This window comes from Sebastes umbrosus, chromosome 4 (genome assembly GCF_015220745.1).
Source record: "Sebastes umbrosus isolate fSebUmb1 chromosome 4, fSebUmb1.pri, whole genome shotgun sequence".
Classification (NCBI taxonomy): domain Eukaryota; kingdom Metazoa; phylum Chordata; class Actinopteri; order Perciformes; family Sebastidae; genus Sebastes; species Sebastes umbrosus.
The window spans coordinates 2,601,726-2,628,405 of record NC_051272.1 but is presented as its reverse complement, the minus strand read 5'-3'; the positions used below and the strand labels follow the sequence as shown (position 1 = coordinate 2,628,405).

The window sequence follows — 26,680 nt, the reverse complement described above, 5'->3', positions numbered from 1 at the left end:
CATTAGACTTATATACTTAGACTATAAACTGTGTTACCTTCATCACAATGATCAAATGTTTTGCGACTCCAGACAGATTTGTTTTTTTGTTTTTGCCTAAAATGTCTCTTTTGATAGTAAAGGTCGCTGACCCCTGGTCTAGCCCTTCTCCAAATCAGTAACACATCCTAATTACTGTGTGTAATACGTCTGCAAATGGACCTGAAACTAAGTCTGGACAGCGCGTCAACTTGACAAAAACACTTTCCATGAAGTCAAAGTGAATTCTACTCCTTGCTGACCTATGTGCACTTAATTAGAGTATCAAAAGGTAAGTGGGGGCGGCTCAGTATCTTCTCTTGAAAGACACCTAACCAGGTGGGGTGATAGATGGCTGGATGTTGCTGCCTAAAAGGATCGGAAAAAGAAGTCTGATGTGACAAGAGAGGAAGACTAATTGGAGGCAGCCACCCAGCCGTCCATATCTGTCATCTCAACTATGGATGAGCTGATGACAGGAGGCCACATGCTGCTGTCTCACCTGTTAGATAGAGTTCTTACACAGTCCGGAGACACACAATGAGCTGTCAGACATGCACAGGCTGCTGGGGGACTCTACAGTTACACAGTATTGTGTGACTTTCCATTAAACTGACACGGGGACACAAATAAAATGACAGCATGTGGATTAAAATACAAGAACATTTAACTTCCGCTCCCTAAAAAAACTCAATCTGCTTAACTAACCTCCTGAAAGCAGTCAAATGAAGGGCAGGTTGTGGTCTGTTTAATGATGCTGCATAACGAAGAACATGTTTTAAGATAAGATAAAATGAACCTTTATTAATCTCTGGAGGGAAATTCAGGTGTCAAAGCAGCATCATCAGCAAACAGATTGAAACACAGGAGAGGTAAAGGTATACAAAAACTATAAAAACAATAATAGAGATATAAAAGATACAGAGTGAATGGGTGAACAACGTGTGTACAGTCAATAAATAAATGTAGTATGTGCAATAAATAAATGTAATATGTACATATGTGCAGTCTATAATTAATATTAATATTAATATTATTAATTATTATTATCATATAATAATATTAAGTCAATATTTGCATAAATTAATGTTACTGTTTGTAGCTGAGCCCTTTAAAAATTTGGATAAACAAGCAAAACATCTTTTTTAAACTAGCTAAAGTGTCAAATCTTACCTTCGACTGCAGAAATACGCCTCAAGTTGTTGTTGTTGGTAAATAATATGAAATCTCAGAAGAAGCCACAAGTTACAAAGCCACAAAATGTAGTCTTAAAACAACTAAATTAAAGTTTGAACTTGTCTTATAGCGTTCAAAATCACCCAGTAGCATCGAGACCCCAGTGAGAGCTCCAGTCTCTGATCATCATCATCATCAGCTGCTGCTGCTGCTGCTGCTGCTGCCTGCAGGACTCCAGACTACAGGTCCCTTTGAAGCATCACAGTTTGTGCCTGGACACGTGATGCGTTCAAGGGTTAGAAGAATAATTGTAATCGCAACATGACTGAACAACAAAGTGGTACCCTGTCAATCTCCTACTACTACCAAGTAGCCAATATCCTAAAGTAGTAAAACAAATGTAAAAAAAACAAAAAAAATTGCAGCAATAATGTAATTTATATTTTTATAATAATAATAATAATTTATAATATAATAATATAATTATGATGCTAAAATTAGTAAAACATGAATCATTAGGTCCAATTGTTTGTCTTCAAATAAAACACCAACAAAATAATACAATTTTAATCAAATACTGAGTGTAGTTGCACACAGTAAAACATTAGTAGCACAGTTTGATCTATTTGATTAATTGCAATTACTTATAGGTATTTGAATTTGCAATAATAAGGTCTAATATCAAGCAAGGTGGGTCCTGCATTATTATGTGACCTTGTGTCCCTGTTTTGTAGAGGGACCCTGTGTCAAAATCTAGTCTTATGAGCGTTATCATTTTGTTTTATATTGAGCCACCTTGTGCATAATCCTAAATAAAGTTGGTCTAGTGTTTAATCAGATTAACATGCAACAGGAGCCTGGAAGTGGCAACTAAATGTATGCCTCCAGGCCCCCTAACAAGTTAATCCGGCCGTGCACTTCAGTAAATGAAGATTAAACCGGGTCTGTGTAAACTAATGTAACAGCATGAACAGCATGAAATAAACATGTTGTTTTCCACTTGAGGAGCAACAAAATGTGCAGTTGTCTTAAAAGTACTAAGGGAGTGAGGGGGGTAAACAACATCAATTAGTTACATGCACATCTGAAACTAGCTATTTTTGTGCACAAAAAATAGGTTCTTTGCAAACTTACCTCAAATGCATGCTCTTCACTTTTTATGCTAGGTCCAGTTAATATAGAATTAATGAAGAATTTAAGAATTCTGTCTTATGAATAAAGAATTTGGCTAAAATTAGTAAAACATGAATCATTAGGTCCAATTTTTTGTCTTCAAATAAAACACCAAAAATAATTATACTATTATAATCAAATACTGAGTGTTAGTTGCACACAGTTTGATCAATTTGATTAATTCCAATTACTTATAGGTATTTGAATTTGCAATAAGGTCCAATATCAAGCAAGGTCAGTCCTGCATTCCTTGTGTCCCTGTCTTGTAGAATGACCCTGTGTCAAAATGTAGTCTCATGACTAGTTGATCTGGCCATGCACTTCACTAAGTGAAGATTAAACTGTGTCCATCATGAAATAAACATGTTGTTTTCCACTTGAAGAGCAGAAGTGTACTAAGGGAGGGGTAAACAACACCAATTAGTTACATGCACATCAGAAACTAGATAGTTTTGTACACAAAAAAAATAAGACAAAGTTCTTTGCAAACTTACCTCACATGCATGCTCTTCTCTTCGGTTAATGCCATTTTAACTCTGAATATTTACACAGGTTGTCCAACATCCCTGCACACTTCCTCAAATGTAAGTGAACTCTGTGTGATCATCATCTCTCTGTTGACTTTACACGTGTCAAGAGTGTTTAAACGTGGTTCAAACTGAAACAACACCTTGCTGATGACTCACTTTTACGTTAGTGTGAGTGTGTGTTCAAGGATTAAAGCCTCAGGGCCATTTTTAGGACTTGCTAAATCGTGAATTTGATTTTTACGGGAGCCTGTGAACGCACCACATGATTCTAACAGCAGCAGCTGGAGGGAGTGCACGTGCACGGTCGCGCGCTTAGAGATAATAAATACACACACACACACAGTTATAATTATATATAACCTTCGAATTAACTAAAAACATTTTTTTCTTTATTATTTATTTATTTATTTATTTATTTATTTATCTCACTTATTATTGTAAGTGTTGGTATTATTATTGTTATTGATATTATTATCATGGTCTCATCATCATCATCATCATCATCATCATCATCATCATTATTATTATTATTCATATTATTCATATATATATGTATATGTATATACTGTGTTATATATATATTTTACTAATTTATTTTCTTTTTGTTTTGTTTTTGTTCCCCCTATGCTCTACACATAAAATGAAGGATGTCTGTATGTGTGCATGTGTACATTATATGTGTTTAAGAGTAGATATATGTCATATATAACCATCTAGCCTCATTCAATGCCAAACACACACCCATTATCCACACACACACACACGCACACACAACACGCACACACACACACACACACACACACACACACACACACACACACACACACACACACACTTCTTTAATGTGAAAATGTCCAAAATAAATTAACATTTCATTTCATGCACAAAACAAATCCCATTTCTCAAGTGCAGTTTTTGTATTAATTTATCATATTTACTTTATTTATGATGTTACAGGTGTATTTCATGTATGATGTACATTGTATCTATCATTATTATCATGCTTTATGCTGTACTGTATGTAGTAAATAAAAGCTGAAAATTAGTTGATTTGTCGAAATATTTGTCAATATACAGAAACATATCAAATATGCAAAGCATTTCCTAGTTACAGCTTTTTAATGTTCCAGTATTTGATGCCTTTGCTTGACAAAACAAGCAATTTGATGACATCACCTATATTTTATCATCATTTTCTGCCATTTTCTTTTAACTTTTAACAGAATAATAATCAGCAGATTAACTGTTAATTGCAGCCCTATAGCAAATAATAGTATTCTAGTTTATTTATCCCTTCTCTAGACTATGCATCTGTCATTGTACTTCTTTTGCTCTTAAAGTCTGATGCTACTGTGGTCTTTTTTATATAAGTCACTGCACATGTCTTCACTTGTTTTGTAATCACTTTAAAACACAATAAAAAAATAGTGTAAATACGAAAGGAGAAAAACTAATTTTAACCAAAACATTTTTCTAAGTTTATTAAAATATCAAATGAAGTCCCATCATGCGTCACGAGCTGTGCCTCCTCACCTGTCCTCACCTGCAGGAGGCGCTCAAATTAAACGCTTCGCCTTTCTCGCAGTTTGTCCCTCGTTGCTGCTCGTAGTCATGTGGAAAACCATGGCTGCACACAGAAGCAGGATGCTTCTCTCTCTAGGTCGAATAAATGTTTCTGTTGTTGGACTCCAGACTTCAGTCAGCAGAGCCACGTACACCACGGGTTTATCTGTAACTTCTAATCATGGAAATAAAGGTGAGTTCTTCACTGTGGATGCTGAAATAGGTCACATTAATCCATGCTATATGCTCAGATAACTGCTGTCCTCTGACACATGGAGGATGTTCAGCAGTCAGAGGGTCTAAACCTGCGACTTTATATTCATTATATTACGACTTTATATTCATAATATTATGACTTTATATTCATTATATTATGACTTTATTCTCATTATATTATGACTTTATATTCATAATATTATGACTTTATATTCATAATATTATGACTTTATATTCATAATATTATGACTTTATATTCATAATATTACGACTTTATATTCATTATATTATGACTTTATATTCATTATATTACGACTTTATATTCATAATATTATGACTTTATTCTCATTATATTATGACTTTATATTCATTATATTATGACTTTATATTCATAATATTATGACTTTATATTCATAATATTATGACTTTATATTCATAATATTATGACTTTATATTCATTATATTACGACTTTATATTCATAATATTATGACTTTATATTCATAATATTATGACTTTATATTCATTATATTATGACTTTATATTCATAATATTATGACTTTATATTCATAATATTATGACTTTATTCTCACTATATTATGACTTTATATTCATTATATTACGACTTTATATTCATAATATTACTTTATATTCATTATATTATGACTTTATATTCATTATATTACGACTTTATATTCATAATATTATGACTTTATATTCATTATATTATGACTTTATATTCATTATATTATGACTTTATATTCATTATATTATGACTTTATATTCATAATATTATGACTTTATATTCATAATATTATGACTTTATTCTCATTATATTATGACTTTATTCTCATTATATTATGACTTTATATTCATAATATTATGACTTTATTCTCATTATATTATGACTTTATATTCATTATATTATGACTTTATTCTCATTATATTATGACTTTATATTCATAATATTATGACTTTATTCTCATAATATTACGACTTTATATTCATAATATTACGACTTTATTCTCATTATATTATGACTTTATTCTCATTATATTATGACTTTATTCTCGTAATATCATGACTTTATTCTCATTATATTATGACTTTATTCTCATTATATTATGACTTTATTCTCGTAATATTATGACTTTATTTTCATAATATCATGACTTTATTCTCATTATATTATGACTTTATTTTCATTATATTATGACTTTATTCTCATTATATTATGACTTTATTCTCTAAATCTCAGATATATTTATTTTTCCTGATTGTGGCCCTAATACTCCGTCGTACCGTCGTACCATAGACCTGCAACAATGATAAATAAAAATGAAAATGTAAACAAATAACAGTTATTCATTTCCATTTTTAAAACTCCACAGGGAGCCACTGAAGAGGAGCTAAAGAGCTGCAGGTTGCTGACCCCTTGGTTAGCCACATGTGCCAATAAACAATTACTTGAATTCCAAATTAATATTTTTTTATTATTATTATTATTTAGTCTATAAAATGTGATGAAATAGTGAAAAATGCCCATCACGTGTCCCACAGGGCCCAAAATGATGCCTCCACATCGCTTGTGCTTTCCATCCAACAGTCCACAACCCAAAGATATTTAACTTACAATAATATGAAACAAAAAACAAGCATCAAATCTTCATATTGAAGAAGCCTGAAGCAGCGAATGTTTTTGCTTGGCAAATGACTTCAAGGTCATCATTTGTTACAGAGTTTTCTTCTGAACAAACACGTTCTGTTTACATTCAGTGTTTCACACCAAAAAAGCCTACAGTATATATTATGGCAAATGTTTGTTGGCCAAATTAAAACAGGGATGTTCAGCAGTCAGAGTGTCTAAACTTGATGGATGAGGAGATGTTTCCACACAGAAACCGATTATAAATATAGTTGTGGGTTGTGCGACATTTCAGGGGTTCTTGTGTCTATTTTATTGGTTCATTATGTCATTATTTTATTCTCTTCCCATCATAATCTACCTACAGTAGAATCAGACTTGAAAGGCAAAAGAAGTACAATGACAAATAAACTAGAATACTATTATTTACTATAGGACTCAATTAACAGTTAATCTGCTGATTATTATTCTGTTAAAAGTTCAAAGAAAATGTCAGAAAATTATGATAAAATGAAGGTGATGTCATCAAATTGCTTGTTTTGTCTGACACAAAACCAAATATATTCAATTTACTATCATAAAAGGCAGCAAATACTGGAACATTAAAAAGCTGGAACTAGGAAATGCTTTGTATGCTTGATATGTTTCTGTACATTGACAAATATTTCGGCAAATCAACTAATTTACAGCTCTTATTTACCTCATACAGTACAGCATAAAGCATGATAATAAACTAAATGGAGGTACAATGTACATCATACATGAAATACACCTGTAACATACATCATAAATAAAGTAAATATGATAAATGAATATAAAAAATGCACTTGAGAAATGGGATTTGTTTTGCGGTTCTTGTATCATGCTGTTACCCCATTTATTTTGGACATTTTCAAATTAAAGAAGTGAGTGTGTGCGTGTGCGTGTGCGCGTACGCGCGCGTGTGTGTGTGGCTAAACTTGAAACGTTCTACATTTCAGGTTTTCCTGACAGAGGCGGTAGAGGAGGCTTCAAAAGAGCCAGGAGACTTGTAAGTGTGCAGCTTTTATGTCTGTCTTCAAAGGCTGAATGTAACAAGATGATTTCAAATGAGATATGACATTGGATGAAGTTACTTATTAAATAGACAAGCACTGATTATTCTAATAAAAACTATGAGATCTGCAAAGATTTCCTCTCAGTTTCCTAATGAAAAAGCTCCCTTTTGTCTTCCAGCCAGGGGATCCCAGGACAGAGAAGATGACGGTGGATCAGGACTGGACTTCAGTTTATCCAGCAGCGGCCCCCTTCAGACCGAGCTCCGTGCCCCTGCCTGTGAGGATGGGCTACCCCGTGAAGGGAGGCGTTCCTCCAGAGAAGAAGGGCAACTTGGAGCTGATCAAGGTCAGACCTCATTGCTTACATGCAACCACAGCATAAGCATGCATTTTTTTTTACACACAAGGGTGTTTGCCAGTTTAGAAACTGGGCACTGAATCAAGTTGGAGGTCTATTTTTTACATGGATTAAAAGGTTAAAATCCTCTACAGACCAATCTAGTCTCATATAGTTGCCTGTGGGCCGTATCTGTATGCATTCACATCTGTATATCTCCTGCATTTACCTCCCAGTAGTCGTTGTGACGAGTTGAGGTAATTGTACGCTCTTGCATTACTGATGGAGCACTTTTCGCTCTGCCCCGCGGCTCTGACGTCTCTGTGCCCGGATTACCGAGCTGCTGTGTCCAAACACCAGCTGCTCCATCTGGACTCGAGCCACTTGCAGATATCCACTACTTTCACCCGCCACAGCTGGATCTCTGCATGCAGCCTAACGATATTGATTTCATTATCTCGCTCTGCCGTGGGGGGCTAAACTGCTGGGCATCCCTTACTTACATTTGAAATGTTTTAACCAAAAGAGATGCTTTTATCCAAACATAAGCCAATAATGTGGATTATGAGAAATGTATTTTAATATCAATATAGAATATAGTATTATATAATTTAAAACCAATGTATCCTGATATCAAGCATAAAATAATTTTGGTAGATTTTTTTGATCTTTGTAGAAAAATTCTGTATTTGTGTGTAAGTTTTGATTTACATTTTCTGGGATGTAGATATTTAGACTGCAGGACATTTTCGTGTTTTTTGTTACATGAACATTTGTGCATTTGAACGTTCACATAATCTCTCTCTCAAAAAATCTCTTTCAGATACCAAACTTTCTGCATTTGACACCGGCAGCCATCAAGAAACATTGTGAAGCTCTGAAACGTAATTTATTTTCTTTATTTATTTTTTTAATTGTAAAGAGAAAAGCTATTTCTTATTTTGTGGTGTTGTTTAGTAGTAAAATATTATTTACTTTACTTGGTAACACTTTATTTGGATAGTCCACCTACAAATAGTTTGAGTATTTAGAATATGTAGGTTACCCTAACCCCCCTAACCCCGTACTCTCCAACCGCAACACACATCAGACATCACAATGGTTTAAGACAAAAATCAAGATTTTGATTTTCATAAATAACTGTATTTATTAGAATATAAATAAACAATTGGTCCCGGATATTGTTGGCTCAAAAGTGTTCAGTCAGTTTCACTAAAATTTACACTTTTATTAACAAATAAGTGCGGCTGGGCAGATGTGTGAGAAAGTGAGTTACAGAGGTGAAAAATATTTCTTTCTTTAATTATTTATTTGTTCATTTGTTACCTCAATGCAGAAAATGTGGAAGGGCGCTTCACCGGCATGTTTTTTAAAATTATTAGTATTTTTTTTTAAGAGGATGACCAGCTATAAGGTGGCGCCCTAGGCGACCGCCTACATGGCCTATGCCATAAGCCGACCCTGGGTATGGTCATGAATTGTCACATCATATACTCCTGAATCTCAACTAATACGCTGTTGAAATGTTACAAATACTCTGTAAACTATCTGTAGGCGGACTATCCAAATAAAGTGTTACCCTTTACTTTAATAAATAATTAATAATTTCTTTGCCTTTCAGCGTTCTGTACCGAGTGGCCGTCTGCGCTGGACACCGACGCCAAATGTGACGAGCGCTTCCCCGTCAAAGTAGAGAGCACCGACTACGTGTCTGCCGGCCCATCTGTCAGAAACCCTTCGGCTCGTGTTGTTCAGCTCAGAGTGAGTTTCCCTGCTTTTACGGGGTTTTTTGTCTCTATAAAAAAAAAAAGGTTTTGACAGTTTTAACCTGATGACCTTTGCTTTAACTGGGTTACATATAGGAAGTCATGTCTGGAGCGAAACCGGACCTGAAATGAGATTATAGAGATTTACAGGGATGCATAATCACCAGCTGACATCATGACTTATCCAGAGAGACGTTCATTGTCCAGTGACCTCAAACATAAGAAGTTTATGCCATCAAGTCTGCAGAGAGATTACAGCCCTATAGAATGATTCTACATTTAAACGCGTCCTGAAACTCTGTTGTTGTTGTTGTTGTTGTTGTTGTTGTTGTTGTTGTTGTTGCTCGTGTGTTAGTTTAAATTCTGTGGATTTTTTTTTCTAACATTCACAGAATAAAAGTAACAAAACATTTCATTATTGACATATTTGTTGGGACATTTTGATATTCCTCTTAATCCCCCCCTCCGACCACTAATCCAGCCATGAGCAATCCTCCCCGCAGACCAGAAACCACACATGTGAACACGTCAAAACATTTAACGACCACAAGCCATGAAAAAGAAGATTCAAAGTTATTGAAAACAATAGAAAACTGGCCAGTTAAAATATAACAGATTTAGAAAATTGCATTTACATTTAGAGATTTTCCACACGGGTCATAAACAAACAGATTAAGGCTGCAACTAACCATTATTTTCATTGTCAATTATTGTATTATTATAGTTGTTTGGTCTATAAAATGACATGAAATGGTGAAAAATCGCATTAGAGCCCAAGATGACGTCCTTAAATGGGTTTTTTTGTCCACAACCTCAAAGATATTCAGTTTACTGTCACAGAGGAGGAAAGAAACCAGAAAATATTCACATTTAAGAAGCTGGAATTAGAGAATTTTAAATTATTTTTTTCTTAAAGAAATACTCAAACAGATTAATCGATTATCAAAATAGTTTGCGATTAATTTATTAGTTGACAATTAATTGTTGCAGCTCTAAAACAGATCCTTTTCCATTTCATGTATGTGAAGGTGTTGGCCTTGTTGTTTTACAGTTTCACAGGTTGATATAAAAGTGCTGAATAGTTCCTCTTCTTGCTTCACTCTGCCAAAGAAACATGTTCTATTTTATTCTCTGCTGCTTATATTGTTTTCCACACGTGAACTGAACACTAATACTGTTCTGCTTTTACACAAGTTAACCGAACAGGCCGTCATCGCTCTAAAAAACATATCAAATGAAATGCTGCTTTACGACATGTAGGAATGTAAACTGACATCTGTCATTTTTTCCAGGTGAAAATGTGTCTTTTTTTATCGTTAATCACCAGCCATCTGCTCCACTGACACTTAGATTATATCAGCACAGTAGGAATTATTCAAACATTAATCCAGGTGGATTAGGCAGAGAAATAGATTAGAGGGCAAATCTCACAGTTTCAGTTGAACAAAAAACAAATTTGAATGCTGAGCGTATGTACAGTAGAAGGGTTGCCTTTAGTCTTTTTGTTCATTTAGACGCTTAGTGAACGCAGTGAGGGAAGGAAATCCTGCAAACTAAATCTGTGGCAGCGTTTGATCCACACCAGACATGTGGTTCCACAGTCAACAAACACACTGTACACTAAATATGTTCACAATGTCACTTGTATAACCTATACATGTTTTTGCTTTGTACACATTATTATATAAGTCAAAGCCATGAAAAACAATGTAATCATGGAATAATCTCTGTTGTTTCCCATCTCTCCATTGTGCTCAGGGACTTAGAGGTTATTCTGAGCGACAGCATCAACGTCAGCTCTGTATAAGTTAAAATATAACCTATATCTTGTCTCTTTATCTAAAGAAGGAGATATACTGGTAGTACATAATGAAATCCCGTCTGCCTGCCCTAATCTTTTTTGTCTTTACATCGCAAAGCTTTATGTGGAGTACCTGAACTATTATTTCTCTTGTGGTAATCTACTTGTGTTTATGCTATCGCAGGTAAAGCTGTCCAGTTTGAATCTGGACGAACACGCACGCAAGAAAATGCTCAAACTTGTTGGGGAGAGATACTGCAAAGCTACCGATATCCTCACCATCACAGCTGACAGGTAAACACTCCTTCCTTTGACTTCAATATACCTAATAATAATAATAATAAAGTGAGGAAATGCCCTGAATCTCTTCCCTTTTCCTCCCTCCCTCTCCCAGCTGCCCATTGAGACAGCAGAATCACGACTATGCCATGTACCTGCTGACCGTCCTTTACCACGAGTCTTGGGTGAGTTGACTATATTAGTTTTTTCTCTTCTCTGCTGCGTCCACTGAACCATTTCTGTCTTGACTGAAGATGACATCGAGCAGCAGATACATGATTACAGACAGGGAAGATACTGCCCCCTACCCAAAAGCCACTGTCTCAGTTATTAATGGAGGATTAACAAAATGACAGCTTAGTCTAACCCCTACTTTACCCCTAACAAACTCTACTTTACTCCTAACAAACTCTACTTTACTCCTAACAAACTCTACCAGGGCTTAGCTGAGACACCTGTGCCTTTTCTCTGTCCACTCTCGTCTCCTGTGACTCTTTTTGTTTACTGACCTTTTAGATCTTCTTTCAACAAAAAGCATCCATTCATTTAAAGGCTGTTTGCTGTCTTGCATTACTTGTACTGATGACCTGCTGTCACTTCACTTCACTGTGTTTTTTTACACTTTTGAGAGGTTTAGTTTGAGATCAGATGATGAGGACTGATTCTGATGAAACTGCAGCATGCAATACAAAATGGTATCACAGTTCCTGCATTAACTGCAGGACCCTCACTTGGTGAATTATGTGCAGAGTTGTTCTGATACCGATATCTGAAATGCCTCCGATGCAGCCAAAAATGCTGAATCGGGGATCAGCGAGGAGTACGCAAGCCTATTCACTGATCTGATATCATATTATCATATTATTTATCAGCTCATTTACGCTACACATGAACAACAACACGCGTCCCTCGCTACCTGACCTGTACATCCTGCCTGATTGGTACTGCACATGAGCAACTCTTAACAGAGATGAGAAGGAAGCGAGATGGCTCACTTGTTAGCTACTTCCACCATCAGCTGCACATGCGCAGTACCGATCGGGCAGGTGCTAGCAGAGAGTGTAACGTTAGCCAGAGAGCTAGCAAAATGTCAGCAATATTTTACACTAGAAAATCTGTCAAACTAGATAATTAAAGAAAGTTCTATCTCTGTACATATTTGTTCATGTTTTACAAAGTGTTTAACCAGAGCCAGGCCAGACAACAATGATAGCATTCATATCACATTAGCAGTATACAGCTGTTAAATATATATATATTGTTTTTAACACACTGGCATCGGCCGATACGCAAATTAAGGTATCAGAATCAGTATCGGGGAGGAAAAACGGTATTAGAACATCTCAAACTATGTGGTATAATTCATCAGCGTAAAGGTTAAACTAAAAGTTATTAAACTAAATGTGTACGTTCTATGAAATAAATCAAAATAATGTATTTGGTGCTATAGTGAGCAGGGAGACTTTTATAAGTATTTATATTTATTTATTAATATATGTATTACCAATTGCACATAGTTTAAGCTTATAGCCGTTGTTTTAACCTTTTATTTTTTGTTTGTATCTGTTGATGTTGTTGATCTGGGTGGTGAACTGCTGCATGCAGTTGCCCTTCCAGAGATAATAAAATTTTAATTGAATGGTAAAGTCCTAAATTTACAGGTTGGTGTTAAGCTGAAGTGCGATTTGGAACGACACTGAACTGGCACAACAGTGTGCATTAAGATTTCTTAAAAAAAATACAAGGACAATATACAACATATTTCAGGAATAAAAATATTCTGCAAAAGATATTGTATTACAAAAAATTTGTATTCCTTAATCTGCGTCTTTGGTGACATTTGGCTAGCGACGTGGCACAAAAGCTTTCACCGGGGGGGATTCTTGTCCATGTTGCTCTGCGATCTGAGCGACTGAGCCCATTAGGGAGGTATCGGACTCGAATGGGCAGAAGGACGGCAAACAGCGGCATTGTCCAGTTGACATTTCTCCACAGATTGGGGTAAAAAGACTCCCCTATCAGGTGTTGACCCTGATACTCTTAATTCACATTAAGCCGGCCGTGCCACATCGGAGAAGTCTGCCACCACGTCATTAGCCCGGGCGCTGTTTGCATGAATTAGCAGCCAGCCACATAAAAGAAAATGACTTCCCGTATTATTGTGGAGCTTTTCCCGTCATGGCTTAGTCACATTAAAAAAAAAAAAAATGTCCTCAGTGGGGAAAGGTGTCCGAGCCAGGAAGCAGAACACTGTCCGCTGCCCTTTTGGACACACAATGGACGGTACAGTGCTTGTCCAGCAGGCTTGTGCAAGCTGTGAGAGCGGCGTAGCGTTCAGGTTGTAACGCTAGCCCACAAAGAGGCCGATTGTTAGCAGCCACTGAGGTGATTTTATCTCCCCACTCAGGGAGACGGACCTTCCCTCTCTGCTAATTCCACTTTGTGCTAATCCAGCCGACTGCTCAAAGCTGCCTCCAACGTGGAGGGAAGTTCGCCACCAGAGGACCAACACCTGTCCTTTCACCAAACTGAAAATAGAAATGTTATTTGGCGAGTACATCTTGAACTCGATTGGGAAAACAGGCAGTCACATGTCTCCTGGCAAGTTATTGACTGTTGACCAAACTACTTGATGGATGCACGGACAGACATGGAGTCACTGCTGTCAACACTTTAATTATGTAGTTTTGCATACTGTATTAAAGGGGACCTATTATGCTTTTTCCCTTTCCCTTAGTGTGTTGTATAGTTTTTTGTGAATGTAAAAGGTCTGCAAAAGCCCAAAGCCCACGTCAAAGGGAGTTACTCTCCCCGACAGAAACACTGCTCCTGAACTGCCTGAAACACCTCGCTTGAAGTCACACCTTTTCTTCTGTAACATGGTGATGTCACCATGTTACACACAGCTTAGCGGCTAGTTTGGCACGCCCTCAAGCAAAGCTAGTCAGAGCGTAGCCTGAAGAGTTTGGTTGGGTTGACCAATCACAACAGGGTGGGCCAGCTGACCGATCAGAGCAGACTGGGCTTTTCTGGAGGGGAAGAGGAGGAGCTTAAACGGAGCATTTCAGACGGAGGATGAACCTGAAAATAAGCATAACAGGTCCTCTTTAAACCGCATCAGGAAGAAGGTTTGATCTTTGCCAGTAACACTTAACTTGAACTGTCAGTACAGTCGACTTTTTTGTTTTGTATAACTAAACTTTCCCTCTTCAAAAAATGTTATAGCTGCAACATATGAGGATAGTTTATCTAAAACTAATGCTTCTCTGTTTAGTAGACTTCAAAGCTACTGATCTGGTGCTCCTCACTCACAAGGGCCTGGACTCGCTCCAGACGGGATGTTATGAGGATCAGATATGTATAGCAGTAATGATGGTCATTAACCTCAAACACCTGGACGGCAGCAGAGCCGAGGCTCTGTCGCTGCCCTGCTTTAAGCTGCTGCACAATGAGGCGTATTGTTCTCACGGCAACGTGATGACAGCTAGACGGCCAGCGGAGGGAGCGCTACATATGGAGAAATACTATCTCTGTGAGAGGAGCATCAAAGAAGGGCTGAGGGGTGACCGAGGACCCCCATATTTCACATCTGCTGCCATAATGGGTTCCAAACTAGAGACTGAGCCAGAGCCTCTTCCACAATTATATTATATATATAAATATATAGTCCAAATCTAATGCTACAGACAACCACGTTTCCAATCAGGTTGGATAAATCTTTCATTTACAGTCTGCATGTAAAGGTGATGTTCTGTTTTTGTCTTATTCTCCAGAAAACGGAGGCTTGGGAGGCGGAGAAGACCGTGGCGGACATGGAAGAGTACAGCTGGGAGGACAGCCCGTCCCAAAAGAACATCCTGGATATGCTGGTACGCATGAAAGTGGTCAGGGACGGAGAAGGAGAAGGCGAGGACGTGCGTGAGCAGCTGCTGGGAAGAAACGAGGTGCAGGAGTACAAGGACTCTGTGACGAGGTTGAAGAATGAAGGGGAGAGCGAGAGCACCATGCTGCAGTACAAAGAGGCTGTCAAGAAAGTACTTAACCTGTAGGACAAGATGTATTTACATGAAGACGGTTACCAAGAGCAACAGGAACTACAAAATCATTAAATACTTGTGGCCTCCTGGGTCATTTTGGACTCCAGTAACAGATTACTTTAGATAACTGTTCCATTATACATGTAAGGGATAATGTACAGCGAGCCGGTCATTGTTGTGAAATAAAGGGGTTTATTTCACAACAATGACCCGCTAGCTGTACATTATCTTGCTTATTACACGGCTACTTACTTAAGAAATCAATAATTTCACAAAAAACGGTCCTCCAGAGTCCGACATCAGAGCTGCGTCCATAGCAACGGTCTGTTATACATAGCAACTGTCTGTTATACATAGCAACGGTCTGCTATACATAGCAACGGTCTGTTATACATAGCAACGGTCTGCTATACATAGCAACTGTCTGCTATACATAGCAACGGTCTGTTATACATAGCAACGGTCTGCTATACATAGCAACGGTCTGCTATACATAGCAACGGTCTGTTATACATAGCAACTGTCTGTTATACATAGCAACGGTCCGTTATACATAGCAACGGTCTGCTATAAAGAAATAACAGACCGTAGAATGCCGTGATTGACCAATCAGAATTGAGTATTCAACAAAGCTGTGTAATAAGAGGATATTACAACCTCGAGGGTCTCAACTATTGTATTTATTTTCCAAAATAAATTCACTGTCATCAGGTGTACAATGCTGTCGAGCCGTCTTTGAAGTTGGAAAGTTGTGTGAAGTTCTTGTGCATGACGGTCAAAGCTTTTATGTGATGAAAAGCCCCATTCAGTCTGTTTCAAACTCCCATCCCACTCTCGTCACTGTCAGCTGGAGGAGTGGCGGCGCCACCCGTGGAAGGATGCTTTCAGGCAGCAGGTGGTTGAAAAGTTCCTCACCCCTATCTTAAGGGAGTTTTGGTCTGCGGTCCGTGCACTTTCTAGGTCAGAAGAAACCCAATGCACCGAGGAGATGTGCTGGACTGACGGAGGGTTAAACACTGAAGGCCACGAGGAAAAAAAGTCGTCCATCGTTGCACAATGTTGATCTGAACAACCGTTGAATTGTGGAAGCGTCCATTAAGTCCCACTTAAGACCAGCGTAGTCCAAAGTCATCAGTTTAAAGTCATTGACGTACATCAAAATGTAGGTCAGCCAAACGGATATCAGATCGTCTTTCTTGAGGCAAAGTGCTGCGGTCGAATGCATCGACTGGTTCTTCTGACGAAAGTCGTTGCGTCACAAGTGAAACCAAAATCACGGCAAATATTGGTAATCTCATCCAAACAATGCCTCTGACTGTTCAGCAGGGACACTACAGGTGAATAAGGTAAAACATTTAACTAATACAGTAGGTATCACTATGAAACTTCCCCAGTTGGTCACTTACATTAAGACAATTAGTTTTTGTATTACAAGCTTTCTGACATTGTATGTTGAAATATGCAAATGAGGCATTATCTTATTAAATATGTACTAATATGCATACATTTCTAGAACAGAAATCTGAACATTGGATTAAAGTGTGGTTCAAAATTCTTGTTTCATTTTGTTGACATATTAGAGTCAAAGGTTTTTACTGAGGGGATTTTGGATATCTCATTTTATCGCTCCATAAATCAGAAAATACTGTCAACAGCCATCCAAAAAAATCTATTTTTGCCATGTTTTTAGGAATAAAATGTTCTATAAATCAGGTTATGAATGATATAAGAAAACATCCCTCTGTAAAAACCTTCAGAATATAGATAGAAATGAAACTGGAGAGTTTGGTGGCTGTAAGTGTTACTGAAGTGGAGATTTCTGGCTCAGATTCTGAGACAAAACTAATTTTGAGAAAGCGGCCCTTTAAAGTCAAGGATCCTAAAATTCCATACATTTTGCCCTACAGATGAATAGGGTAAATAAATATTTGTTGTATTAAAAGTTTTCTGAAATGTTATGTTTAAATATGCAAATGTGTAATGCTCAATTTGGTGAATTTAGGAGAAACCTACAGAAGCAAATAGATAAAGTAGTAAAATAAACACCTAAATGTGTATTTTTGATGTTTTCTCACTACTAGCCCAAAACCTGCCTGTAGGGTCTCACCTTAAATGTACAGAATTGCAACTTCATCAGTTGACATTTTCATCATGCTTAAAATAAAGCAATGTCCGTGCTATTAAAGTAATCCAGTATGTGAAAATGATTTTACAAAAATATATGAAATGTCTCTTCACCCTGGATTCTTTCATTTAAAACTTTACTGTAAACAAAAAGAGAAAAGTCCATCTTGTTTCTCTTGTCCTTACTTTCAGTACGTTCAGGAGTTTTCTCTGACCAGCACGTACTTTATAAGACGCATGGAGCCTCGTTTCCCTCTCCACGATGTCCGGTAGCGTCCCATCCTCTTCCTCTGACCCCTCCAGCTCACCACCAGCAGGACGGAGCAGCAGCAGCTCAGCAGCACCGTGACACAGACGGCCACCGCAACCAGCAAGGTGTGAGCGGCTACATGCCACCCGGGTCCCAAACCCCCAAAGGTGTCCTCCGCTCCGCTGACGCCCGGGTCTTCTTCCTCACTGCCTGCAGTGTGGTTCCTCTCCAGGCTGCCCTTGGTCTCATTGGGGTGTTGCTTGCTGCTCTCCACTGTGGGAGTGGGAGGGCTGGTGGCCAGCTGAGAGATGCTGGTGGTGTGGTGATGGGGAGAGGATGTGGAGGGTTGTGTAGTTGTGGTAGAAAAGGTGTTGGGATTGTGAGGGCTGAGGGTGGTTGCTGTGCTGGATGGAGGAGGCGTAGTAAAGCTGGGTGCAAGAGAAGTGGTGGAGGTGGTTTGTGCATGGTTCTCTGGAGTGGAAGATAACGGAGCTGGAGTTGTGGGAACTGTTGAAGGCTGACTGGTGCTCTGCAGCGTAGTGGTGGTAGTGGAGGTGGTAGTGGCAGTAGTCGTGGTGAGCACTGTGCTTACTGTGGTGGGGGGTTTAACTGTGGGTGCTGCAGTCAGAGGCAGTGCAGCGGGCGGAGGTGGATGGATGAACTGGCGTTTGTCGGGGGGCAGCGGCTCCGAGGCGTTGCCCCGACTGTAGTGGTGGGGTAACAGGCGTACGTTGGAGGTGAAGTACTTTCCAAACACTAACAGGTCAGGATCCACACCTATAAGAGACGGAGACATCCTGGAGTCATGACGCTCCTGTCTTTTTTTGCTGACGTATATAAACATACTGGCTTTAGAGCTGCAACGATTAATCAGTTAGTTGTCAACTATTAAAAGTAATCGCCAATTTTGAAGTTTGAGTATTTTTTACTGTCAAAATTCTCTGATTCCAGCTTCTTAAATGTGAATATTTTCTGGTTTCTTTCCTCCTCTATGACGATAAACTGAATATCTTTGAGTTGTGGCAAAATGAGACATTTGAGGACGTCATCTTGAGCTTTAAGGAAACACTGATTGACATTATTTTTTACCATTTTCTGACATTTTATAGACCAAACAACTAATCGATTAATCGAGAAAATAATCAACAGATTAATCAACAATGAACATAATCGTTAGTTCTAGCCCTATATTTTAGAATTCATAATAATGAAAACAATTAAAATGATTACTGTAACAAACAGCACAACAAATCTGCAAAACTAGTGTTCTCATACAGTCAGTCATATTCATGTGTAGGAATATCATAATAACAGAAACACCTTACAGTAGGCTATAATATAATCAAATATCTCTAAAAACATCACTACAACAAATATAATCTTCGTGAAGTTGATCATATTACTGGATCTTTACAAAAGTGTCGAACATTTTAATCATGAACTACTTTTCTAAAGGAAATTAGATTATTTAATTAAATTACATTTTACATTATTATTATTATTATTATTATTATTATTATTATTATTTATAGTAGTAGTTGTTGTTGGAACAAGTATTCAGATCCTTTACCTATGAGTGCTGTAATATTATATATTATTACGATTATATTATTATTACTAATGCTTTAGTGTTCAAGTATTTTATTGTTGTAAGAAAGTGGCAGAACATGTGAAGAAAAACACCTCAAAACACCACTGAAGTGCTCCAGTGAATGTACTGTTTTTTACTTATTTTCCATACCTCCTAGGTCTAGTTGTAGTAATGCAGCATTAGTATATGTCTCTTGTAGTGAAGCTGTATAACATGTATTGCCCTGCTGCTGCATACAGGGAGAGTGAAAGTAGAACCTCATAACATCACTGTGAATTAGAGGGATTTGCAGTATTACTCAACTCACCCTTTGTGATGTTGTAGAGAACAACGTTGCCTCTGTGGCTGAGGATGCAGCTCTCCAGAGTCGGGCAGTGAAGGTGGAAGCAGTTCACGTGTTCATGACTGGTGTCATAGTGAAATATGGCCAGATTACAGGAAACTGGGAGAGGAAAACACAGATGAGAAAATCAGTTTACATGCACCAAATATTTGGAACAAGCTCGCAGAAACCTGCAGGACCTCCAACTCTGAGTTCTTTTAAATCAAAGCTTCAAACTGTCCTGTTTGCTGCTGCTGCCTTTTATTAAACCAGATAATGATCTTATATACTGTACTAGAGCTTTTACTCTTGTGTGTTATATTCTATTTTAGCTTCTATCCTAGCTTTTTTAGCTTCTTTTTATTTTCTAATATTTAATGTTTTTATAACTGTTTTAATTATGTCTTAATGTTCTTTTGCACTTTGTCGCAATGTTCTTGAATGTTTATTTAAAGCACTTTGAATCTCCCTGTTGCTGAAATTTGTGATCTACAAATAAAGCTGCCCTGCATTGCCATACAAAGGAAAAGTCAAAGAATGCCACTACATGGTTTCATATTTGCAAGACCCTACAGATGAATAGGGTAAATACATATGTGTTGTATTACAAGTTATCTGAAATGTTTTGTTTAAATATGCAAATGAGACATTATCTAATGCAACCTACAGAAGCAAATAGATAAAGTGTAGTAAAATAAACACCTAAATGTGTATTTTGAATGTTTTCTCACTACTAGTCTGAAAGAAGACACACTGTAAACAATCTCTGTTAATTTACAGCAGGATTTCAACAGTATTAACCTGTTATTGCTAAAAACAGTGCTTTACTGTTAATATAAACGAAAACCTGTTAAATTACGCTCATAGGCCGTTTAACTGAACTATAATGCATTCTTAAAAAGCATCACTTTACTGCTGATCAACTGTCTAAAGGATCATCAGTAACAGTTTCATGCAGTATTGTTTTAATTCTGGGACCTGCTTTAATGTTCTTCACTCACATGTTGTTCTGGTTTGCATTCTGTGCTTGTAGCCAGCTAGAGACACACATTTTGACACAAGTGTCAACAAGTCTATTATAGCCTTTTTCCTAACAAGTGCCTTTAATTGTATTTAGTGTGACTATTCCTATGTCTGTAACCTGCTAAGTCTATTCATCTAGGCAACAAATAATGTTTATTAAAATGTATGTAAAAAATACAACCTAAATAGTGCATTAAAACAAATCAGTAAGATAATGTCAAAGAAAGGTAAAAAAAACAGCTATATAATGTATCTTTAAACAGTAAATTAACTTTAAAATACTGTGAAATTAATAAACTGTATTTTTCATTGACAGTACAAAGCTGTAAATTTCAGCGACAGTATAATAATGTTAATTTGACAGTAACATAAAGGCAACCCTGCTGCCAGTTCTTTACTGTTATTTTACTGGGACATTCTGAACAGTGTACTTTCAGGAGTTTTCTCTGCCTTGCCTTACAAAGGAAAAGTCAAAGAATGCCACTATGGTTTAATATGTGTGCGTCTTGGTGAACTCACAGTTCCTGGTGAGGCAGCAGGTCCTGCTGCATTTCAGAGCTGTCTCCTCCTGGTAGTGTTGCAGCAGCTGAGCTCCTCTCCTCTGAGACTCCTCCAGGTCGATGTAAATGCCCGGGAAGCGTCGGATCCAGCAGTTCTTGTAGTAGGAGGTCGGTGAGCACCTGGACTCGGTGTGAAGCACCAAACTCAAAACCGTCAGCAAACTCCATGAGACATTCATGGCGCGTAATGGAGACCATCAGACCAGGTGGAACTATTATTATTACAACGAGGACGAAGAGCAGACATGTCGTCTGTGGAGCTGATCACTCTGAGCTGACAGGCTGCAATTGGAGCCAGTGGGCTGGTTTTACTCTCCAGGTGAGTCACAGACACCCACCTGGAGGAGGAAGGGGAGGAGGAGGAGGAGGAGGAGGAGGAGGAGGAGAAGGCCAACCATTTAGCATTAAAACAGGCTACCTTTCTGACAGAATGGCACCCAGTATTTTAGAAGAGCTGCAATGAATAAATCAATTAATTGTCAATTATTAAAGGGGCTATTTGTAAGAATCAGAAATGCTTGTTAACAGCGACACCTGTGGCCGTTAAGTCAACGAAAGTCAGCATCGTGCTCGCGCTTGTGCTCGCTCTACATAGACATGAACGAGCATCAGTCAAAACAGTGAGGCGACACACGTCAGCTAAAAGCACAATATCACTCTATATTTCAGCTGCTTGGCAGTAATGTTAGCTGACCAGACGAAGGTCTCTCCATGAATCAATGCTGATCCTAGTGTTGGCTTTTCCTGCCTCAGCCTCCAGACCGCGGCCGGAGGGAACAGGGGAGACACCGGAGTTTTGGTCGGAGACGATAACGTTTCTCTCTGCGGAGCCCCGTCACTTCACAAGACACGGTAAACCTCTGTTGGTCTGGAGGAGCTGCAGCAGTTATTTCTGCACAAATGTCCACTGTACATTCACTAGATATTCTCAGAGCTAAACTAACTCTTCTGCAGTGTGGAGTGTGCAGCATGCACGTGAGAGTGGAGCGAAAGAGAGAGAGAACGAGCGCAGTGTGTGAATGAGGCAGGCAGAGGAGCAGAGTACCGCAGAGACTCCGACCCTGGAGACCAAAGCTACGGTCTCCCCCGCGTCTTCTGGCCATGGTCTGGGGGCTGGAGCAGGAAGAGTTGACACTGTTTAACAGACGGGTTTCACTAGATAGAACTTTGCGGTTTTGGTGCTTCCGTGTAGTTTGTGTTGGAGTCTGAGTCTGAACAGCGTAGCCACACGCGAGCGCGCATGGGACACCGACCCGGTAGATTTATACGTGTAAAAAGTTACAAACAGTCCCATTAAATAAGCTACGCATGAGATCTAATGATATTTTTTATAAATTGTCATGGGTCTCTTAAATATTTATTTGTTAAAAGAATTTGAAAAAGTATAATTGTTTTGGAGTTATGAGAGTTTATCAGCAGGTTCCCTCTCAAGCTGTGACACAATGTTCAGGTAAAATGGGCCAAAGGAAACAGAGGGCTGATTTCAGCTGAAATCATTTTCACCATTGTCTTTGGGTGTTGCCATAGTAACATAACGATAATAAATACATTTCATGCAATAAAAAGTTGAACAAATATTTCACTGAATAATGATCATGTTGTATGGGTGTGTGTTTCTAATCAGTTTGAGTATTTATTTATTTTTAAGAAAAAAAAGTCAAAACTTGTCTGATTCCAGCTTCTTAAATGTGAATATTTCCTGGTTTCTTTCCTCCTCTGTGACGGTAAACTGAATATCTTTGAGTTGTAGACACAACAAGACATTTGAAGACGTCATCTTGGACTTTGGGGAAACACTGATTGACATCTTTCACCATTTTCTGACATTTTATAGACCAAACAAGTAATCAATGAATGATTAATCAATAATCAAAATAGCATATAGTATAGTTGTAGCCTCTATATTTTAGAATTTATAATAATAAATATAACTGAAAAGATTACTGTAACAAACAGCACAACAAATCTGCAAAGCTAGTGTACTCATACAAGTCAGTCATATTCATAAGTGTAGGAATATAATAACAGAAAACCCCTTACTATAATATAATCAAATATCTCTCAAACATCACTGCAACTAATATAATCTTCGTGATCATATCACACAAGTCTTCCTCAGCAGATGGAGCATGAACATTTTAAAATTTTCTGACCACTTTAAGGACTTTTTGTCCATGTTGGTTTAGAAACTGATTTTGAAAGTTCATTTCTGACCTTGAAAACATCAAAAATTAACTTTCAGTCTCAATCTTTGTAAAGCTTATCCTGTATTTGACTCGTCTTTGTGGCGTTTTCAAAGCTGTAGTTTGTGGTGTTGTTAAATTGGAATACAAGAAGAAGGTGTTCCTGTTATTTTGTCCACCCCTGTGTATGTCTATAGACGGTTGACCTTCTGTAGACGTGAGGGACAAAGTTGAAGTCGATCATTATTTAAGCCTGTGAATAATCCTGTTGGGTTTTGATGCATCTCCACAGTGCAGGTATTACTACACCACATACTGTAAATTAAATCTTGCTTCAACAGGAAGTTAGGCTTAAAAAAACAACTAAATCTCTCAATGAAAAAAACAAGGCGTCTGTTTTCAGCGAGGTCAGACATCTGAGAGTGGATTTGCTATAATTGGAGCAGTTTGCCTGCATTTCTTTCGATCGGGATTATCAGAATAAGCCTTTTATCTCCCTGGTTTTGGATTTGCTACACACCTGTTAGGCATGTTTCTCTCACCTTTTGTGAGCTTGTCTCTCCATCACGGTGCCACGTTCTCAGTTTACACCTGGGAGTTGGAAGCACCCTTTTGGATAAAGAGCTTGTGGAGAGGCAGCAGGTGGTTTAACGAGAAACTATTCTGTAGAAATGGGTTGAAATATAAATCCATCATGTTCAAACGGAGAGGATACGATTCCATGTAATCAGCCTTAGCTGACACAAATATATATTATTATTATAGGTTAACACAGGGGTCGCAACCTTTACTATCAAAAGAGCCATTTTAGGCCAAAAAAAAAAAAAAAAAAATCTGTCTGGAGCCACAAAACATTAGAGCATTGTGACGAAGGTAACACAGACTATTAAGTGTAATGCAGTGAGGGCACAGGTGCAATATAGAGGCAGGGCATTGAAGAAACATCTCAGGACATTTGGCTGGAAACTGCTGCTGCTGGCTTTCCAGCAAATCCAGTGTGCTTGTTCTGGAAATCTGAACTATTAAATTCTCTATTTTCCTCCGAGACTTTCCTTTTTTGGGATTTAGAATCCATAACTAGCCTATTGAGCTCTTGAGGTTCGGCAATAATTATAGGATAAGGCACCAGGCCGTAGATAACACACATTTTGGTTGACTGAAATGATAAAAAAAAAAGATATTTGATTTTTACAACTGGAGAATGTAAGAATCACCTACAACAATTATTAATTAAAAAGGTAAAAAAAAAAAAAAAAACCTGTTATTCATTTCCATTAATTTGTTTTTAAAAAATCCACAGGGAGCCACTGGAGAGGGGCTAAAGATCCGCATGAGGCTCTGGAGCCGCAGGTTGCTGACCCCTGGGTTAACATCTTCAAAATGGATTTTTACTTTTTTTTATAAACAAAAAGATTAAACAAGATGCTAATAAGTCTTTACGGTATATAAAGTAGCTGTACAGATAAAACAAGACTGATCCGGGTATAGTGATTTAGAGTATCCAGCCTGTTCCCCAGTTGGATTGAGGTGGAAACTTTAAACCAAACTCTTTGGTTTTGGAACAAACACTGGTGGATTATACATAGGTTATTATATGGGATTATAATGGCATTTACAGGTAGAGGCCTCCAGGCAATGACGCTGTGCTGTAACTCAAATAAACCAGCCTGAATATCAACCTGCAGTCTAAAAGTTAATGTGACAGGAAAATAGTAATGATGTCTCAACACCGCCAGATGGCAGTGGTGTCTTCCATTAAACAACATAGCTGCTAGGTCCCAACTCCATACTACACACTAATAGTTTACAATATGAACTATACTTACTCTAATATTTTTGCAGATATCAATGTACTTTTTTACTGACTTTAAAATAATACAAAATGTGCAAACATGGATGTCAATCAAACGACACTGCCTAGTAAACTTCACAAAGAGAAAGCTGAATGAACAATCCTAACCCAAAAAAACAATCACTCTTTTGTTTGTTATCACTGTAAACGGAATGATATACATTTAGGTTTTGTACTGTTCAGACAAAACAAGCAATCTAAAGATGTCACGTTCGGCTCTGGGAACTTGCAACAGACATTTTTTCAATTTGTTGACATTGTTTAGTTTCACAATTAGCAGCTCTAGCTACTTACCTTGCTGTTTTCTGATGATGTCTCCCTGGAGCTGGAGCGCCTCCATCTGCAATTAGTTTGAAATGTTTTGCAGCTGCAAGCATCTCCTCCATTTCCTGTGTGCATTGCATTGTGGGACAACGAGTGCTCATCAACAGCACACTCAAAATCAAGCAGATTTAGGATAATGAAATCTTTAAATATATGTACTTTTGTTACCTCTGTAAAGCACAACATACTGAACAAAACCTGCTTAAAATTAGTATGATATTAAAGGGACTGTTTGTAACTTTTTAAGCGTATAAATGTACCGGGTCGGGACACATGCGCGCTCACATGTGGCCGCTGTACTCTCCTCCTCTGCCTGCCCGCCTTCACTCAGACAGCGCGCGCGTTCTCGCGTACTCACTCCACCTCTAGACATGAACACGCGCTCACTACACACTGCAGAAGAGTTAGTTTAGCTCTGAGAATATCTAGTGAATGTACAGTGGATGTTGTGCAGAAATAAATTCTGCAGCTCCTCCAGACCAACAGAGGTTTTCCATGTCTTGTGAAGTGACTGAGCTCTGCAGAGAGAAACGTTACTGTCTCGTTACCGACCGGGTGCCGGTGTCTCCCTGCTCTCCGGTTGCGGGCGGAGGGAGACGAGTTTCTTGCTGCAGAGCCCCGAAGCAAACACAGTATCAGCAGTGATTCATGGAGAGACCTTCGTCTGGTCAGCTAACATTACTGCCAAGCAGCTGAAATATAGAGTGATATTGTGGTTTTAGCTGACGTGTGTCGCCTCACTGTTTTGAGCGACGCTCGTTCATGTCTATTTAGAGCGAGAAAGCGCGAGCTCGACGCTGACTTTCGTTGATTTCACGGCCACAGGTGTCGCTGTTAACAAGCATTTCTGAAAGTTACAAATAGTCCCTTTAAGC

At 38.0% G+C, this 26,680-nt stretch overlaps 3 protein-coding genes across 8 annotated transcripts in view; 1 reads left to right on the top strand and 2 right to left on the bottom strand.

The window, feature by feature from the left end:
• The window catches only part of kcnq1.2 (potassium voltage-gated channel, KQT-like subfamily, member 1.2), a 214,797-nt gene extending 211,707 nt beyond the window's left edge, over positions 1-3,090 (bottom strand). For 2 of the 3 annotated variants that reach the window (XM_037768459.1, XM_037768461.1), the window contains exon 1: positions 2,862-3,090. The gene's annotated coding sequence lies outside the window, so the exon portion shown is untranslated. Of the gene's footprint in view, positions 1-1,191; positions 1,400-2,861 lie in introns of those variants that run through there. The other variant, XM_037768460.1, reaches the window with a different exon arrangement.
• Positions 3,091-4,491: 1,401 nt separating this feature from the next.
• On the top strand, positions 4,492-17,157 carry mrps35 (mitochondrial ribosomal protein S35). 2 transcript variants are annotated; one of them, XM_037768119.1, is made up of 9 exons: positions 4,492-4,653; positions 7,300-7,349; positions 7,535-7,702; positions 8,517-8,577; positions 9,315-9,454; positions 11,445-11,554; positions 11,655-11,724; positions 15,313-15,630; positions 16,424-17,157. In XM_037768119.1, the coding sequence occupies exons 1-8, from the start codon at positions 4,509-4,511 to the stop codon at positions 15,586-15,588; spliced, it is 1,020 nt and encodes a 339-aa protein (XP_037624047.1). In that variant the 5' UTR covers positions 4,492-4,508; the 3' UTR covers positions 15,589-15,630; positions 16,424-17,157. The 2 variants fall into 2 exon arrangements, with proteins under 2 accessions (XP_037624047.1, XP_037624048.1); XM_037768120.1 differs by lacking the exon at positions 16,424-17,157 and having other exon boundaries at positions 15,313-15,774.
• Positions 17,158-17,528: 371 nt separating this feature from the next.
• LOC119487330 (MANSC domain-containing protein 4-like) lies at positions 17,529-25,876 on the bottom strand. Of its 3 annotated transcripts, none has more exons than XM_037768116.1 (4): positions 25,776-25,876; positions 21,406-21,566; positions 19,849-19,983; positions 17,529-18,727 (listed from the first exon to the last, which is right to left on the bottom strand). In XM_037768116.1, the coding sequence occupies exons 1-4, from the start codon at positions 25,865-25,867 to the stop codon at positions 17,898-17,900; spliced, it is 1,218 nt and encodes a 405-aa protein (XP_037624044.1). In that variant the 5' UTR covers positions 25,868-25,876; the 3' UTR covers positions 17,529-17,897. The 3 variants fall into 3 exon arrangements, with proteins under 3 accessions (XP_037624044.1, XP_037624045.1, XP_037624046.1); XM_037768117.1 differs by having other exon boundaries at positions 21,406-21,784; positions 25,776-25,862; XM_037768118.1 differs by lacking the exon at positions 25,776-25,876 and adding an exon at positions 24,172-24,192 and having other exon boundaries at positions 21,406-21,784.
• Positions 25,877-26,680: the final 804 nt, after the last annotated feature.